This window comes from Trichosurus vulpecula, chromosome 4 (genome assembly GCF_011100635.1).
Source record: "Trichosurus vulpecula isolate mTriVul1 chromosome 4, mTriVul1.pri, whole genome shotgun sequence".
NCBI lineage: Eukaryota > Metazoa > Chordata > Mammalia > Diprotodontia > Phalangeridae > Trichosurus > Trichosurus vulpecula.
The window spans coordinates 17254303-17272919 of NC_050576.1; the positions used below are offsets into that span (position 1 = coordinate 17254303).

At 46.7% G+C, this 18617-nt stretch overlaps 1 protein-coding gene across 1 annotated transcript in view; it reads left to right on the forward strand.

Annotated features, from left to right (window-relative positions):
* The window catches only part of KANK4 (KN motif and ankyrin repeat domains 4), a 34857-nt gene extending 16520 nt beyond the window's left edge, over positions 1-18337 (forward strand). The window contains exons 5-9 of the mRNA XM_036756412.1: positions 471-558; positions 5103-5322; positions 10946-11088; positions 16502-16702; positions 17928-18337. Of these exons, the coding sequence (XP_036612307.1) occupies positions 471-558; positions 5103-5322; positions 10946-11088; positions 16502-16702; positions 17928-18032 (757 nt within the window). The 3' untranslated portion in view covers positions 18033-18337. The remainder of the gene's footprint in view (positions 1-470; positions 559-5102; positions 5323-10945; positions 11089-16501; positions 16703-17927) is intronic.
* Positions 18338-18617: the final 280 nt, after the last annotated feature.

Below are 18617 nucleotides of genomic sequence, written 5' to 3' on the forward strand. Positions count from 1 at the left end.
TAGTACATAGAGCATGGCTACAAAGCAGATCTTCTGGTGTGGTGGATTAGAACCCAGAGGCACTGGCAGCTGGGGGAACCAGGGAAGGTCTCATAGAACAGATGGCATTTAGATTTTTAAGGAAACTAAGTGGAAGTTAGAGAGATGCAGATCTGGAACAACGGGTGGAAGATGCAGAGGGTGAGCTTTAGGCTTAATGAAAAGATCGTCCCAACAATCAGAGAGATCCCAATGGCCGGATGAGCTGATTGCAGACATAATGGCTCTGGGCCAAGCCTGTGAGACTGTTTGGTCAGAAAAACAGTCAAAGTGATTCTTGTCTAGACCAGGGCTGCCCTGGGTGGCCGGCGAGGTCTCTTCCAGCTGGTGCTCTTTGGGGATTCTGACTCTGAATCCCTTGTTTTAGATCTGCCTTGAGAACTGATTAGAACACGTGGACCTTCATTGATTTTTCCCCTTTTTCTATTTAGATATAAGCCCTCAGAAGAATTTCTGTCTGGATGCCACCTGTTGAGCAAACACCTGCCTGAAGTTTGGACCACAACTGACCAGCTATTGGTATCCTTCTTATTCCATGGATCTAAGAAGGGTGGGGATGTGTAAGCAGTTAGCCTTGACCAGGAAGCATGCCAGGCCCTTAGTGGGCAGTGTGAGCCCCTGCCACAGGGCTCCTAGGGTCCTGATGGAACTTTCTGCGCCGCAATTTGGCCAAACTCTGCCACTGGGAGCTTCTAATCACGAGGAGAACTCTTATTAGAAAGGAAGGAAAAAAGCATTTATTAAGCCCTTCTATTTGCCAGCCTTTGTTAAGCACTTTACAAATATTACCTCACTTGATCTTCGCAACAACCCTGGGAGGTGGTTGATGTTCTCATTCCCATTTTACAGATAGGTAAACTGAGGCAAACAGAGGCTAAGTGACTTGCCCAGGGTAACACAGCTTTTAAGTGTCTGAGGCTGGATTTGAACTCAGGTCTTCCTGACTGCCAAATCCAGCAATCCATTCACTGTGGCGCCCCCTAGCTGCCTGGGCTTCTTAAGCACAGCATCAGTAAATGCTGATCAGAAAATTGCTTGTGTGAGGGTGGGCTCTGAAACGGTGTTATGATCTATTGCCTTCTTGGCTTCAGTGTCTGCAATTGTGGGTAGAACTGGACCTGGGTTTTGGAAGACCCGGGTTCGAATCCAACATCAGATGCTACAAACCGTGACCTTGGACAAATCTCCCACTTTTTCATCTGTCATGTAGAGATAACAATGGTCCCTCCTCACAGGCTTGTGAGCCTTAAACGAGATGTCCGCAAAGCATTCGGCAGATCTTAGACGCGTGCCACTTGTTATCACTAATGCTTTATTCATCTCACTACAAAGAAAGTGGCAAAGCTGGATTAGAACCCAGGACCTCTGGTTCCACATCCAGCATTCTTGCCATTGTACTATACTGACCTGTCTTCCTTCCTTCCTTCCTTCTTCCCTCTTCCTTCCCTCCCTACTTTTCTCCCTTCTTCCCTCCTTTCCTTCCTTGCTTCCTTCCTTCCTTCCTTCTTCTTTCCCTCCTTCCCTTCCTCTCTCCCTCCCTTCTTTCCTTCTTACTCTTTCTTCCTTCCTTTCCTGCCTTCCTTCCTTCCTTCCTTCCTCTTTCCCTCCTTCCCTTCCTCTCTCCCTCCCTTCTTTCCTTCTTACTCTTTCTTCCTTCCTTCCTCCCTCCCTCCCTCCCTCCCTTCCTTCCTTCCTTCCTTCCTTCCTTCCTTCCTTCCTTCCTTCCTTCCTTCCTTCCTCTTTCCCTCCTTCCCTTCCTCTCTCCCTCCTTTCTTTCCTTCCTGCCTTTCTCCCTCCCTCCTTCTCTTTTTTTCCTTTCTTCCTCCCTTCCTCCTTAAAGTTTTTGAGAGTAAAGCCAGGAACAGATTCATTCTGAGAGCAGCCGTAATCAGTAGGCCCCAATGACATCAGCCTCCACACATTTGTTCAAACTCGGCCTGCCATCCTCCATGGGCTGCGCCCGTGGGAAGGAAGGATACCCTGATGGAGTCTGTGTCGGTGGCTGCTTGGCCGATGTGTTTTATCTTCGTGCTTCCAGTGAGTCAGTGGTTCTTCTGAGGCTGGTGCAGGCCCCTCTCAGTGACAGGTTTCAAGCAGGTTCCTGGTGTAAATTCATAGAGAGAGATGAGCGCTCAAAGGGGGCTCTGCAATCATGTGGTCCCCTTATTGGAGTGAGACCCAAACTGAAGCACGGAGGAATTTCTTCTCTTCATTTCTAAACCTGCCCATCCGAACCTCATAAAATGCTTTCAGATGTTTGGGGGGAGCTTTGTCAGTGGGAAAGAAGAGGATTTAGGAGAATTGTTTAAGCACAGGCCAATCCATTGCTGCCTCTGCAAAATCATCACTGAGATATATAATGGGTTCTTTCAATTGCTAATTAGGGACAGTTGATGGGGCTAACCTTGACCTAGCAGGATGGCTATGTTTTTTCAGGCTTTTTTACTGTTAGATTTCAGGGCACAAAAGTGAATCAGTCTATTTATTAAGCACTGACTATGGGTAGGCACTGGGAAACAAATAGCAATGTGCTGATAAATGTTTAACAATCAGCTCTCCAAGAAAAACATGTACTTGCAACATACTTTTAGGCTTAACATGCATTATTAGCATTTTTTCTACTACTTTCTTAAGTCTAAGCAATCAACAAAATAATAACGTAAGCCCTAGTTTGCAGTGTTTGCAGGTTTGCTGAATATTTAACAATTGGATTTGGAGGACCAGGTTGAACTGGGTCTAGCACAACCCTGAATACAAAGACAAAATTGAAGTGAATATTCTCAGAGAACTAAATTCTACCAAAAGAGACAGCATGCACTTCTGTACGTATATGAAAAACAAATACAGAGTAATTTGGAAGGAGAGACCACTAGTATTACCTGGGCAGACCTAGAAAGGCCTCATGTAGAAGATGACATCTTTGCTTCGGTTTGAAGGAAGCCAGGGATTCATCTGTTTCATCATCCGTAAAGGTCCAGGGTTGGGTCTCATGGCCTCTGAGGTTTCTCCCAGCTCTGGGAGCCAGTGAGAAGACTTAGATCTTTTTCAGCTGAGTTGTTGTCCAATCATACCTCCACCATCATGTCCCTGTGAAGATGGTTTGGGAAGTCCAAATGGGAGATGATAGTTTTCATCTTTAGTTAGATTCAGCCCAATTTTTCAGCTTGTCACACTGGTGTATAGGGTGTTCTCTAGCCCGCCCAGTGTTGTGTCATCTGCAACATTGATAGGACCCACATTATTCAAGTCATGGATAAAGATACTGAACTGCCTTGGGTCAAAGACAGATTGCTGGGGCTCTCCACTGAAGACTTTCAAGTTGACTCTGAACCATTCATTGGTGGCTATTCTGTGGCTATGGAGATTTAACAGATCTCTATCTACCTAAATGTTCCCACGAGTAGCCCACATCTTTTCTTTTCTTCCACGAGAATAGCATGAGAGATGTTGCTTAAATGCATTTGTCAAAATTCGGGGAAACTCCATCAACACCATTCCCTTGACTTACCAGTTTAGTGATCTTGTCAAAAAAAGAAATAAGGTTAGTCTGGCCTGACCCATTCTTGATGAAGCCATGCTGGTTTTAGGTAATTGCTGTGGAAATGTTTGCCAACCATCTTTAAAAAATTTTTTTTATAATTAATTTTTTTAACTATCAAATATTTATTTTTCTCCTTCCCACCCCATCCACATTGGAAAAAAAAAAGAAAACAAAACCATTATAACAAATAAACGTAGTCAAGGAAAACAAATCTCCATATTGGGCACATCCAAAAATGTATGGCTTATTCTGCATGTGAGTCTCTTACCTCTCTGCCAGGAGGTGGGCAGCATTCTTCATCATTTGTCCTCAGGAACCATGTTGATTCTTAATCATTGATCGGCGTTCTTGAGTCTTTCTAAGCTACCTTTACAAAGTTGCTGTTATAATACTAGTTTTTCCATTGATTCCGTTCATTTTACTTTGCATCCGTTCATACAAGTCTTCCCGGGTTTCTCTGAAACCATTCATTTCATCACTGCACACAGCGCCACAGTATTCCGTCACACGGGCTTAACAAGATTAGCCTAATTTATCCCGCCACTCGCTCACCATCCTTTTAGGGACCAGCTCTAGAATTTTGGCATGGAATTGAAGTTAGGCCCACTTACCAGCCGGGTGACTTTGGGAAAATTATTCAATATGATTGTTTAAATATTAAGGCTAAGATGAAAGGAAAGAGTGTTAATGAATAAGGCAGAGGATCATAGATTTCAAGCTAGCAGGACCCTCAGAAGTCTCAGGAGCTACTCCAAACTCCCTGGTTTTACAGGAATAGAAACTGAAGCCAAGAGAGTTTGAGTCAAGTTCAGGGTCACACAGGTGGTAAGTAGCAGGGCTGGGATTTGACTCCAAATCCAGTGTGTCCAGTGCCCTCATTTTCAAACTGACCTTGCCCCATAGGGGTTTTGGATTTAATGAACTCCGAGCTATTTACTAGCTTTAATTCCTTTGAGCCTAACAATAGCATTTATTAAGCACCTACTGTGTGCCAGGCACTGTGCACATTATTATCTAATTTGATCCTCATAACAACCCTGGGAGGTAGGTGCCATTATTTTCCCTATTTTACAGATGAGGAAACTGAGGCAGACCGAGATTAAGTGACTTGCCCAAGGTCACACAGCTAGTGAGTGTCTGAGGCCAGATTTGAACTCAGGTCTTCCCTAGTCTAGGTTCTAAACCCCGTTCTACATAGCTGCAAAGCACAGGTCACATTCTTAAAAGTCCCTCTCAAAGTAAACAGTGGGAATAGCAGGCCCCCAGGGAAGCCAATGGGTCACACTTGGCTTCAGACTCAAAGAATCTGCCCCCCGAGCCAGGATGCTTGGGGTCATCTGAGCCAGGACACGAGGGGTCATCCAAGGCAGGACGCTAGTGGTCATCTGAGCCGGGACACAAGGGGTCATCCAAGGCAGGGCGCTAGGGATCATCCAAGCCAGGACACAAGGGGTCATCTAAGGCAGGACGCCAGGGGTCATCCAAGCTGGGCACCAGTAATCAGACTGTCTTGGTGTTTCAGAAGCAGAGCTTGAATACCGTCAGTCAAGAATGGTTCCGAGTCTCGAGCCGGAAGTCCTCCAGCCCCTCGATTGTGGCAGCCTATCTCAGTGAGTTCCAGCCTAGTGATCCTGGCTTCCTGAAGCTGCTCGTCAACTTGGCTGACGACAACGGGAACACAGCTCTCCACTACAGTGTTTCCCACTCCAACTTCCCCATCGTGAAGCTGCTGCTCGACACAGGTCAGGACATTGCCCTGCCTCGTCTGCCATGTTCCTTTCCATGTAGAGGCCTCATGACCTCTGTCCTGTAGCCTTACCTGTGAGAGGACCTGCCAACAATTAGTAGTCAGTAGCATCCAAATGGTGGGGTGGAGGTGGGTGTCTTTTTAAAAACTGACTGCTCTGGGCTGGGAATCAGGGGATGAGTTCAAATACCAGTCCTGACAGTTATTTAGCTGTGGGACTGTGACCAAGTCAATTTATTTCTTTGAGCCTGTATTCCACATCTGTTTAAAAAATGGCATTACTTCTATTCTCCACTTCATGGTATTGTCATGAAGAAAGTGCTTTAGAAATGTAAGCTATTCTTGAAAATTGGTCCTCCATATACAGTCAATATACTCATGTTCCATTAACCAGAATATTCAGTTAACCAGAGCATTCAGTGGTGTCTCAGGTTTCTGCGTACATGAATGGTTACAATTGTGTAGAGCTAGTTTAAGAGTACATCATGTTTTATGTAAGCACAATGAAAGAATAACAACGATTTCTTTCATTTAACAAATTTTATTAAGTGCCTACTGTGTGCCTACTGGGGATATCCAGCAAAACCAAAATGGTCTCCACCCTAACGGAGTTTATATTACATCAAGGGAAGCAGCACATACCCAGATGGAGAAACATAAAAGACACAAAAAGTACTTTCAGAGTACTATCGTCCCCATCTTATAGAGGGGAAAATTGAGGTTAACCCTGGTCCCCAACCTCCATATATGTGACTCTTTCCAGAAACCACACTGGCTGGGCTAGAAAAGTACAGGTCTCATATCTGCTGCTTCCAGATTTTTCTTGATGAAGATTAAGAATCCATATTAAACTGAGCCATTTAAAAATTATTAGGGGATTTTCCATTTAAAAAGGAAAAAAAAACCCAGCCAAATCCAGGCTCCACCATTGGGCTCAGATTCTAAAGAATGTGTCCCAGGTGACTGAGGCCCCTCATTTTGTTCTTTTGTGCAGGGCAATTCTCCCTGACTGGTAGGCCTGCAGGGGCTGTGACCTATGTGAATGGGGGCTTCAGACACAGTTCCTTTAATCAGTTGAAATGATAGCCTGAGGAGGGAGGCTGTTTGTTGCTCACAAGCACCTGTCAGCAGTCCTGTTCAGTTAAGTGATTCCTCTCTCCTTCCTCCTCCCATCTTTCTTCCCTTGTTACTGGCCTAAGGCAATTGACCCAAAAGGGGTCATTTAAGTCGCCCAAGATCCCTCATCCTCTACTAAATCCTTACCCGAGGGAAAAAGTACATACAACTGCAGGGCATTTTTCCTAGACATAAAAGAAACCTCAGATCTGAAGCTCTTTTTCTTGTGTTCAAAGCTGGTGTAAACTAGCCATCCAGTTAGAAACAATTCATTAATATGACAGTACAGACTGGAAGTCAAGGCTCGGAGAGTACTCTGCTTCTCTCTTCTGATTGCCCAGATGTTAACCCCTGTTTTCAGCGGTGCTCATGAACCTGGAGGATGGAATTGAAGTCAGTTAAATAATAAATTCTAACCTGGAGATTTCACACTCCCTACCTTACTCCCCCTGCCCACCCCCAACTATTACGACTACTACTACTGCTACCACCACCATCACCACCACCACCACCACTACTACTACAACTACATACTCACTATTAGTTCTACTCTGAGCGGGCTTGTTTTTCTATAGTGTGTAGGGGTGTGTGTGCATGCGTGCGTGCGTGCGTGCATGTGTGTCTGTCTGTCTGTCTGTCTGTCCGAGGGTTTGGGTGGAGAAGCAAGCTCTATTTCCCTCCTAGCCCTGAGTTCTGCCTTTCGCTTAGGAAGTCTTGGGACAATGGATACTCGTAGACCCCAGGAAAGGCAGCTGACATGAAATGGCACAAATTTCAAGAAATGTTATTCAGAAGAAAAAGCAGAATTGTGTCTCAAAATCCAGATGAGTAATACTACATAGGGAATCTGGTTTTCATCACAGTGAAAGTGAGAAGAAAAATTCTTGAAAGAATGAACTATTTTGCTATGATGTAGCCCTTGTAACAGGCTCAGGTGGGCAGCTTTTGTTCTTCCTCTAGGCTTTTGGCTTCTAGCCAGGAAATCTAGAATGATGTATGTGTGAGGAGATTCATAAATAGTCAATTTGTAGCCAGGGCAAGCAGCATGAAGTATATCCTCAATTCAATTTTTTAACATCCTGGGAGACTATGCCTTTTAAATTTTAGCACTGTGGACAAAGCCCCAGTTGCCTTGCCCTAGTTACTGCTTAATGCAGAGTACTACGTGTTATTTACAGTATTATACAGCAGAAATCTTTGAATGAAAGGCAATTAGCCACAAAGAGGTATATGAATCCCCACAGCCGCTTAGTGGTCCTGAATATGGGATCCTCTGGCATAACCTTTTCCCCCCTCATCCTGGCTTAGCTCACTGTGGATGGTAGGAGGAATGGCAGGGTGACAGGGATCCTCATCTAATTTTCTGCTGTTATTCATCATGCTTTTAGCAGTATCATACGCATAATTCCCCAGTCCACAGGCAAGATGAGAATGGGGGTTTTCTGTCAGTCTTTCTATGATGAAAGGTCGCCATCACCCAAGGTCTCAATCTCCATTATCCTCAGCTCCTCACTCTTAGTCACCCTATGTACCCAGGCTGTTGCTTGTCTCATATACGTCCCCTTCTCTTCTCTCCCTCAGCCACCGCTGGATATAGCCTTTGTCCCCTCTCACCTAGAGGGTCCCAATACCTTATAGCCGCTCTCCCTGCCTCTGCTGTCTCCCCTCTACAGTCTGCCCCACCCCCAAGCTGCCAGTGACCTTTCTGAGCTGCAGAAAGGTCACCTCACCTCCTCAAAAACCTTCAGCCGCTCCCTGTTGTCTACAGGATCACATAGTAACTCTTCTCTGGCTTATAAAGCCCTTCCCTACCTGTCCCCTTCCTGTCTATACCGTGACCTGTCTCCGTGGCTCACTGGTTATCCCACACATAGCACCCCATCTCCCATGATGACTTTGGATTGGCCTGGAATGCCTTCGCTCCTTACTTCTGTGTCTTAGAATGCCAGCCCACCCTCCAGACTCAGCTCCAAGCTTACTTTACATAGAAGCCCTTCCTGAACCTTACAGTACCAGTGCCTTCCTTTATAAGGTTACCTTCCACCTCTCTGTGTGTATTTGGTATATACTGTCTATTTAAATGGGTCTCTTTCATGAAAATATCAGCTCCTTGAGGGCAGGGATGGTTGGGGCTTTTTCTTTGTCTCCCCAATGCATAGCACAGGGCCTGGACCATAGTGCTTATTAAATGCTGGTTGATTCATTAGTTTATTGTTTTAATTGATGACTCAGTTGCACTTTTTAATGCAAGATAAAAGCATACACCTCTGGAATCTTCTTCCTCTCCTCTATCTGCTTGTGTGCTCTTCTCTAGCTCTGCCTTCTTTTTCCCTTTCCCCAGGCTCCGTTAGTATCCTTCATCATCCCCAGGCATCTCTGTGCCAGATCTGGAGTCAAAGGACCTGGGTTTGAATCCTCCCTGCCCCTCACTGCCTGTGTGATGGGAGTAAGGCAAATTCCTATCCACTCTGTGCTCCAGCTTCCTCACGTATAAAGTGAAGAATTTGAGCCAGGTTACCCCTGACATCCTTCTAGCTCTAGAGATCTGGAGTAAGTGTCCAGATGAGGGATACAGACAGTGAGAGTTCTGAGATCAAGCAGAAGAGACTAGAATTTAGAGCTATGAGGGACCTTAGAGGTTATGAAGATCCTGAGGCCCAGATTGGTTAGGAGATCCAATGGGGAGAGTCTCTGGGCTGGGATGGTTGGAGAAGGCCTTCATAAAGAAGATCAGAGTGTCCAGGGAACCTTACAAATAATTTAGTTCCACTCTTTGATTTTACAGAAACTGAAGCTGATGCTCAGAGAGGCAGGATAATTTGCCCAAGGTCACAGAGCTGGAATGGTGGTAGAGTCAAGATGGTGGCTTTTTAAAAATTGGATAGAGAGCAGAGGGAAAGGTATTCCAGAAGGGAGCGTCAGGTCTGGAGTCAAGAAGACTCATCTTCCTGAGTTCAAATCCTGCCTCAGTGACTTAGTAGTTGTGTGACCCTGGGCAAGTCACTTAGCTCTGTTTGCCTCAGTTTCCTCATCTGTGAAATGAGCTGGAGAAGGAAGTGGCAAACTGCTCCAGTGTCTGTGCCAAGGAAACCCCAAAAGGGCTCTGGAAGAGGTAGGCATGACTGAAATCAACTGAACGACAACAAACATTCCAGAAATAGGGAGGAATATGGGCAAGGCACAGAGGTGATGCTTGCGACCTTTGGGGTATGGTAGTAGAAAAATTTACCTTGATTTTTAGCAGGGGTTCTTAATCAGAGGTCTGCAGAACCCCAAAGGGTCCATAGATAGATTTCAAGGAGTGTGTGAACTTTGATGGGAAAATAATATCTTTATTTCAAGATAATTGGTTTCCTTTGTATACTGTATATTTTGTTTGATGCATTTAAAAACGTGATTGTGAAAAGGAGTCTATAGACTCCACCAGACTGTCAAAGGGCTCTCTCTCTCTCTCTCTCTCTCTCTCTCTCTCTCTCTCTCTCTCTCTCACACACTCACACACACACACACACACACACACACACACACACACACCCTCGTGGTTTAGAAGGCTAAGCTCAGTGGTGGTGCTGGTTGGGAGCCTCTGAAGGGGGTCATTCTTGACTGTTGAGAGCTACATCCAAGTCTAGGTTCAGAGAACACTAAGATGATGCCCAGAATTGGCGATTGTGCCGAGAGATTTGTCAGTGGCATTCCTCGTGTTCTTGAGGAGGGAAGTCTGTAGATATTTTCAGCCTTGCCTCAGGCACTGACTGTCCCCTGGAGTCGTGAATGGACCCACAAGCTGTTGCAGCTGAAATAAAATCTACTCCAGCAACTTCTCCAGGTTCCCTCCCACTGCCCTGCTGGCCTGAGTTTTCCTCTCCTTTCTGGAGCCCATTTCTCTCTAGGCAGGTTTGTTTCTTTGGCTTCCAGAACCTTTCTCGCTTGTCCTCCTAACTCAGGGTCTGTACTTGCCAGGGCAAATGCTTCTTTCATGAGTCTCTGGTTTCTGGGTTGTGTTTAATGGTTCCAACATCCATTTAGATAACTCTTCCTTTTTCATGAAATTTCACATTTTCCTTTGCCCGGGGCATTGGCATCATCTGTTTCACCCCCTTAAAATTCATTTGCACTTTATCTCTCCTATCCCCCTCCTTCCCTCTCCCCCCAGTCATGGTGCTTTGCTCTCAGAGGGCCAGTCCTCCCCCTCCCACTCACTTATCTTTTCATTTTCTTCTCTCGATCGGATCCAATGTTGCCCTCCCAGGGTTGTGTTGCATTTTCACTGATAACCAGGAAGTTTGGGAGGTTAGTTTGCCTGGAATAGGGCGGGCATGAAGAAGAATGATGAGAAGTTGGCTTGAAATGGTACGTAGGAGCCAGTTGGCCAAGGGCCTTAAATGTGGGCCGAGGTTGCCCTCTTGGTAACTCCTAGCCCCTCGGGTGGGGTGTGCAGGGGTCTGCCCACACTTGCCCCACTCTCTGGGAGGCTTTGCCAAACCTTGACCCTCCTCCCGCAGGTGTATGTGACGTGGACCACCAGAACAAGGCTGGGTACACGGCCGTGATGATCACCCCGCTAGCCTCGGCAGAGACGGACGAAGACATGGATGTGGTCGGGAAACTGTTGAAACAAGGAAATGTGAATATACAGGCGGCTCAGGTAGTCCTGGCCTCTCTAGGCCACTTCCTTTTACTTGAATCCACATTGATAGGAGCCCCTGCTGTGTGAGAGGTGCTAAGCTTAGCAGTGAGAGTACAAAGATTAAAAAACAATGAAGTTCCTGCCTTCAGAGGGCTTAGGGGGTGGGGAGGATGCCCCAAATACACAGGGAGAGAAAGTATTTATCAATCAATCAATAAACATGTTTTAAGCACCTACTGTGTGCCAGGCACTATGCTAAGTACTAGTACTAAGTACTAAGTACCAAAACAGGCAAAAGATAGTCCTTGCCCTCAAGATGCTTACAATCTAATGGACATGTTGGGATAAAGCAAAATCAGATGGTATAGGAAAACTGGAAAACAAAGAGGGAACTTTTGATTGGGAATACAGGGATTGTGAAGAATTTTAGAACTGGAAAGGACAGCAGTGACTGAGAATCCCAACTGTTGCATATACTGGCACCTGCCTGAAGACTCCCAGTGAGGGGAGCCTGCCATGTCCCAAGGCAGCCAGCCAGTTCCACTTGGGAAGAGCCCCAATGCTGAGGCCATGGAGTCCACGCTTGCCTCCTTGAAGCTTTCACCCAGTCCTTGTTCTTGCTTTTGTCCCCTGAGGCCATCAGAGTAAATCTGATCTCCTATGTGCTAAGTACTGGAGATTCCCTCGTCCCCCCCAGAAAGGCTCCTGCTTCTCCACCTGTAGAAAGGTGCACAGAAAAGTAAGGTTATTGTAAGGGAGTGTGTGACAGGGGAAGGGGAGGCCTGCATTCACCCTTTCACCACCATGGTTGCCCTCCTCTGGCTCATCAGTATCCTTCCTCCATGATGGCACCCACAATGGAAAACACAATCCTGACCATAACATCCTAGAGGAGCGGACATCTGTGCTAGTCCTTGAAGGGAGAGATGAGGAGAAAGGGCATTCTCAGCATGAGGACCACCTGGGCAAATGAGCAGAGGCTGGAGATGGCATGCTGAGTCTGGGGAACAGTTAGTAGCACCGTTTGATTAGAATGTAGGGAGTATGAAGGAGAGGAACGTGGAATCAGCCTTCATTGCCAATCTAGGGGCATTTGTATCCTGAAGTAAATTCCAAGGATTCATCCTAGTCCTGCCTGGGAGGAGGGATTCACTGCCATCTCTGTCAGAGCTTGATGCCAAAGGAAACCGTGCAGCTTACGGCCTCCTAAATGGCGTCCTTCCAAAATGCAAAGTTTGCTTCCCTCAGAATCCTAAACAGGCTGGGGCAGAAGTTGGTGAGTTCCTGATCTGTGCCCCAACCTGAAGCTGGACAAGCTCCATCTGGGCACTGATTTTTGGAACATTCCACTGGTACCAGTCACGAGGAAGCATTTGCAGACTTGGCTGACCTTGCAAAACACCTGGAGGTTGTCCGTCATTCCTCATTACACACACACACACACACACACACACACACACACACACACACACACACGGTTGTGAGTATCTGTGGGGAGCTAAGAGCCCATGGCTAGAAGGGGCAGTGAGTGTCTGAAGGCCTGGTCCTTTAAAAAGGACCCTGATCCTTACCTTGCCAGCTCCACCCTCTACCAACACTGCCAGGGCCAGGAGTTTTGAGCACAGTTGAGCTGTGCTGTTCTGGTAGGGTCCTTCACCAAGCAGTGCCAAGATTGCCCACACCCTTCAACCCTGGCAGGTGATAGACAAGTACAGTAGTAATTAATTAATCCACCAAGAATCCCTTTTGGAGAAAAACAAAGAATTGGGGCCAGGCAGACTTGTTCCCCATACACCTGCCTCACCAGCTTTGTTTTTTTTTTATTTTAAAAAGAAGGTGAAAGGAAAGAAAAGGATGGGCTCTTGGCAGGGGGCAGGGGGGTGGGAAGCTGGGAGAGAACAGGCAACTGTCCCAGGTACAGACCAGGTGTAGCGCAGTAGAGGCTGAGTGATAGACCAGGTAGACCCTCCATAGACCCAGCTGCCACACTCCTCCCTTTTCATACCCCAACCCCCCTAGTGGGGTGATGTTGGTGTGACTGCCTTCCCAGAGCTGCATCTTTATGTATGGAACAATCCTTTTTAGTGCAGTAAAAAGCTAGTTAGCTAGATTTTGTCACCAAGGACCTGGGTTTGGATCCTGACTCCACTGTGTTACTCCTGGTGTGCTCAAGGACCTGCCTGGACTACAGTGTCCTCAACTGTAAAATTAAGAGGTTGGGCTTAGGGGTGGGGAACCTGTGGCCCCAAGGCCACACGTGGCCCTCTAGGTCCTCAAGTGTGGCCCTTTGACTGAATCCAAACTCCATAAAACAAATGTTCTGTAAAGTTTGGATTCAGTCAAACAGTCGCACCCAAGGCCCTAGAGGGCCATGTGTGTCCTTGAGGCTGCAGGTTTCCCACTCCTGGATCTCTGAGGTCTCTTCCAACTCTAAGTTGATGACCCTATTTCCTTTGCTATCCGATCTCCGAATTCTGATATTGCCTCAAACATAAAATCCACATTGATTCTAATGTAATCATTGTAGTGTAAACCTCTTGAGGAGATGTAGTTTTGTGCTCCTTTGGGAGACCCCAACTCATACTCATAGTATTAGCATCCCTGTATACGGTTCAAGGTGTTCTGTGGGTCTAGACTTCTAAAACCGTAGCTTATGAGTCCTGACCAATTTGTTTTTCCTATTTAGTGAGAAGGTCCAATTATTTCAAAGCAAAGATATAATAAGAAAATTTTACACCTTGCCCATAAATGTGGGGTGCACTTTCAAGAGTAAACACATTATGAGTGGGAAGAGGGGATGCCTAGAGAGTTTGAGAGTAGAGAGTCACGTAGAGGACACGTGTAGCCGATGCACTGCCAACAATCTCAGGCTTACCCTGTTGGATGCTGGGAACAAGAACAAAAGTGGAAAAAATCCCTGCCCTCGAGGATCTTACATTCTACTGGGAGAAAACAACATCTCTACAGATCAGCAATTATAGAATATGTACAAAGTAAATAAAAAGCGATTGATTCTGCTGGAGGCTTTAAAAATATTCTAATGGAAAAGTTATCAGATGGGGATGCAGAAAAAATGTGATAGGATTTGCAAAATAGGTTTTCCTTTTCGAGATGTAAATAGTTCAGTCCTTTTATTAATTTCTTCATTTATATTGGTTGAGGTGAGGATTCAGTTTATAATAAAAATTTATCAATGTTACGAGGGCAGTGAAGGAATAAATATCAAAGCTCGCATCACCAGTAGTGCCCGTAGACTTCAACAGGATGAGCAGTCGCTGCACGGTCTGATCTTGGAACAAATACTGGGTTGGGAATCCGCTGATGTGGGCTGTAATCCAGGAAAGCCATAGGGCTGCTGCCATCTGCCTGGGTCACACCTCATCTGGAGATGACTGGGTTTGCTTCTGGGCATCACATCTTAGATGCCCTGGGAGGATTGGTTGAAGGAAGGTTGAATGATTAGGCTGCAGAGAAGAAGACTCAGGGGGAAACTGTTATCAAGTATTAGAAGGGCTCTTGGGTAAAAGGGATTAGTCTTTTCCCCAGAAGACATTGTAACATTGTAACAAGTGGGGTACTGTAACGAGTATAGACATTGCAACGATACATGTAGGGAGGACTTCAGGAAAACCTTTCTAGTGATCAGTTATCCCTAAACGGAATAAGCCTTAGTTTGCTCACTCTCCCTGCAGACCTTTAAGCAGAGGCCGGCTGGCCTTTTGTCAGGAATGTGGCAGGGAGGATTTAAGTTTAGATTAAGTGGCTTCATGTGGCCCTTCCAGGGCTGCCATTGTGTGTACATTCGGGCTTGCATGCCTTTCTGTGTGTGTTCATTGAAGTTAGGAGAAAATAGGCTTTGACTTAACCTCCCAAGAAGTGATGCGTGTGCTATAATGGAAGTCACAGAACATCTGAGTCAGAGGAGCTGGGTTCAAATTCCTGCTCTTCCTGGGATTACTTCCCAGAAACTAATGAAAAGAATAAATAAAAATAATCCTTCCCATGTTTACTTCCTGCCTGACTTCAGATGAGCCAATTCATTTTGCTCTTCAATTTCTTCATCTGTGAAATGATTTCTAAGGTTTGATTTAGCTTAAAGGATCCTAGACTTTTGGGAAATAGTGAAGCTGAGTTTCTTCTAGTTCTGGCTTAGAGGGGATTTCAGACTCTCCAAATACTGAGACCTTTCGAAGATCACCCAGGGAGTGACTGGCCGAGTTAGGATTCGAACCCCCTCCTTTGAGTCCAAACCCAGGGGTCTGTGTACCTTCAGCCTCCTGTCTGACCTATTCAGCAAGCATTTATTAAGTATCTGCCAGGTGCCATGCCCTCTGCTGAATGATGGAGATACTGTGACAAAAGTGTGATATTCCCTGCCCTCAGGAAGTTTGGTCTTTGCTGAGGAAATATCAGTATTCAGTATCCACCCTTTCACTTCTAAATATAATCTTCTTCCACCCCACACTCAGAGAGCCATCCCTTGGAGTAAGCAAGAGGAAAGACAGGAAAACACAAAGCAAAACAAAACAATTCAGCAAATGTAATAATTGTGGACAGCATTTACATACCTCTCTAAGGTTTGCAAAGCACTTTAAATGCGTTGTCATATTTGGTTCTCACAACCACCCTGTGAAATTATTTTATGAGGAGGAAATTGAAGCTGAGAGAAATGAAGTAACTTATCACAGTTTAGTAAGTGTCTGAGGCAGGATTCAAACTCAAGTCTTCCTCTAAGTGACCTCTGAGGTCTCTTACAGTTCAACATTGATGATATTCTGATCCTGCGTTCCAGCTGTTCCCTTTATTAAGCATGCCAACTCCCATCACGTGCTTTTGCATAGGCTGTCCCCAGTACTTCATGCCTAGATTGCTCTCTCTCCTCACTTCTGCCTCTTAGAATCCCTATCTTTGTTCAAGCCTGGAAGAAGGAGAGGAGGAAGGTAACAGTGGCTAATGTTGTGGGATTGGTTGGGGAGGAGAGGAAACATTTGTGCGGTTTTTGGAAATTCTCCATTAGACACACTATTCAGTGATGCCCAGCCTGGATGGCTGCTTTTTTCTCAGCCCTTCTTTTCTCCCTGGTACCTTTTCTTGGTGCCATGTTTTATTCCTGATCTTCAGACTTCCATATTGGCGTTGGGTTCCAGCTGGTTCACACCTCTCATTCTGCAGCCCCAGGATAATGTAACATCCTAAAAAGAATAAAAAATTCCTGACTACCAGAGCTTCCCCCTTCCTGGAAGGAGGAGGGGCTACATTGGAGGCAGCAGCCTCCCCCTGACTGGAGGGTCTTCCAACTCTAAGATGACCAAGGCCCACTGGGAGGGCCTTCCTGTTCTCCAAGTCACCTGAGTTGGTGAAAACCCACTCTCCTTGTATGAGGATTCTGTGGTGGGAAGGTGGCTCATTGTTGTCCTGCCACTCTCTCCAGGGAGGTCAGACTGCGCTGATGCTGGGGGTGAGCCACGATAGGGGGGACATGGTAAAGGCCCTGCTGACCTGTCGTGCCAACGTCAACCTCCAGGACAACGATGGGACAACAGCCCTCATGGTAGCTGCTCGCCATGGCAACACGGACATGGTGAAACTCCTCCTCGCTCATCCAGGCTGCGATGCCACATTGACTGACAAGGTGAGAGGGTCCTGTCTAGGGACAGTCTAGAGACTGTTAAGGATGCTTTCACAACTAGTCAGTCTAAGAGGTGGATGGGGGACTTTCTTCAGGAACACATGTGGCTCCTTGGGAATCCCTCCATATGGGAGGCAGTGGCCCTTGGGGTAAGCCTGGGAGGGAGGTTGAACCCAAGGCAACCCGTCCAACCTGAAAGCAACCGAAAAGCTGGCCCATGTGAATGTGCATTCACCACACACTTTGACGTGCCTTTTTTTCAAACCAAACCTGTTGTTTTTTCACCCAGATGTAAAGTGAGCTAGGGACTGGGAGGAGCTGCTGGTGCCAAGGTCCCTCCCTGTCCTGTACATAGCATCCTAATAAGTAACATCTGAATCTCCTCTGTGCTATTAACAACCCACATTTTTTGTCACACCTCCCTGTGGCCAGGATAGCATCCTTATCCCTCCCTCTCCACCCTTCCCGTCCCCCAGTTTGTCGGCAGATCCCAAATACCTGGGCTTGGCCCCAGCACTGCTAGGGAAGTAATTAGAGGGCCCAGACCATCCCGAAATGAGTGTTGGGGGAGGGGCAGAGAGGGAGCTGCTGCCAGGAAGAAATGGCGCCTTTCCTAAATATTAGGCTGCTCTCCCCTGGAGCCACACAAAAGGGGCTGTGTTAACAAGATGCAGCCCCGCCAGCCCTATAATCAGGAACAGCCCCTGGACTGGCTGACATCAAAGAACCGTACCAGGAATGGGGCCCCCATTAGAATTAAGGGATTGATAGGTCGCTGGGGAGGGGTAATCGGCATGGCAGCACTGAATTGGCCTCCCATTCCTGGAGGGAAAGGCTGGGCTGGAGGCCTGGGATCACTGAATCAGAGAAAGAAGAGACCTCTGAGGCTGTGTGTCCCTGCCCTGTCATTTTAGAGAAGAGGTAAACTGAGACCCCAAAAGGTTCCACAACTTGCCCAGGGTCAAATGACTAGTAATTCTATGAGGAGAGGTTTAGATCCCGGTATTCCTGCCTCCTAGGTCCCATGCCCTATTCACTGCACCTTACTGTTTCTAATTCTGAAAGAATCAAATGGCTTCTGTGAGGGGCTCTGGGGCCATGTAGCCAGCTCAGCATCCTGGTAGAAAGAAGAACTCATGGCCCATAAAGCCCCCAGCCCCAACTCCCCGTCATGAGACACAACTTTTCAGCAGGGAAAGAAATGAATTTCTCATTTTCCCCGCTTTAGGCTGGCCACACGGCCTTGTCCATGGCCCTGACGTCACCCGCCCACGGGGAAATTGCTGAACTCTTGTGGGCCCACGCAGAGCAGGGCAGGTCCTCTGCACCATAGAAGAGCCCAAGAGAAGCTGGCACCCCCAGACAAAAGGATCATTGTCGGACTCCTCCATCCCAGCCGCTGTGGGGGACGACTCCTTCCCCAGCTTCTCGAGGGGAAGATATGTCAGCTCCGCCTCCCCGTTCCTGATGTATCATTCTGCTTATAGGGCGCTTCGTAGTCTTCACAAAGTCTGGCCTCATCGAGAGCAGGGCCTGCCAGACACTGAGAGGGCATCCTCCCTTCCCTTTGTTTGTTTTTTTTTAACGTCACTATTTACTCTGTATCCCTCATTAGCACACAGGATCCCCCAAGCAAGCCACAAGAGCACATTAGCAAAGCAATACTTTTTTACATGAAATTGAAAGAAATGGGTCTTTCTTTCCCCCCTTCGTGTTCTATTTTAAACCAACTAGATAAGAACAGGAGTGCATGTGTGGAGATGGGGAGACCTGTGGTCAAGTCTTTCCTTTGACACATATGGATTCCATGACCTTGGGGACATCACTTCCCTCTTGGTAACCTTGGGAGACTAAAAGTGATAGAGGAGCCGTTGGTCTGCGCTGGTGGAGTAAGTGCTCCCCACTGGTTAGATCGTGG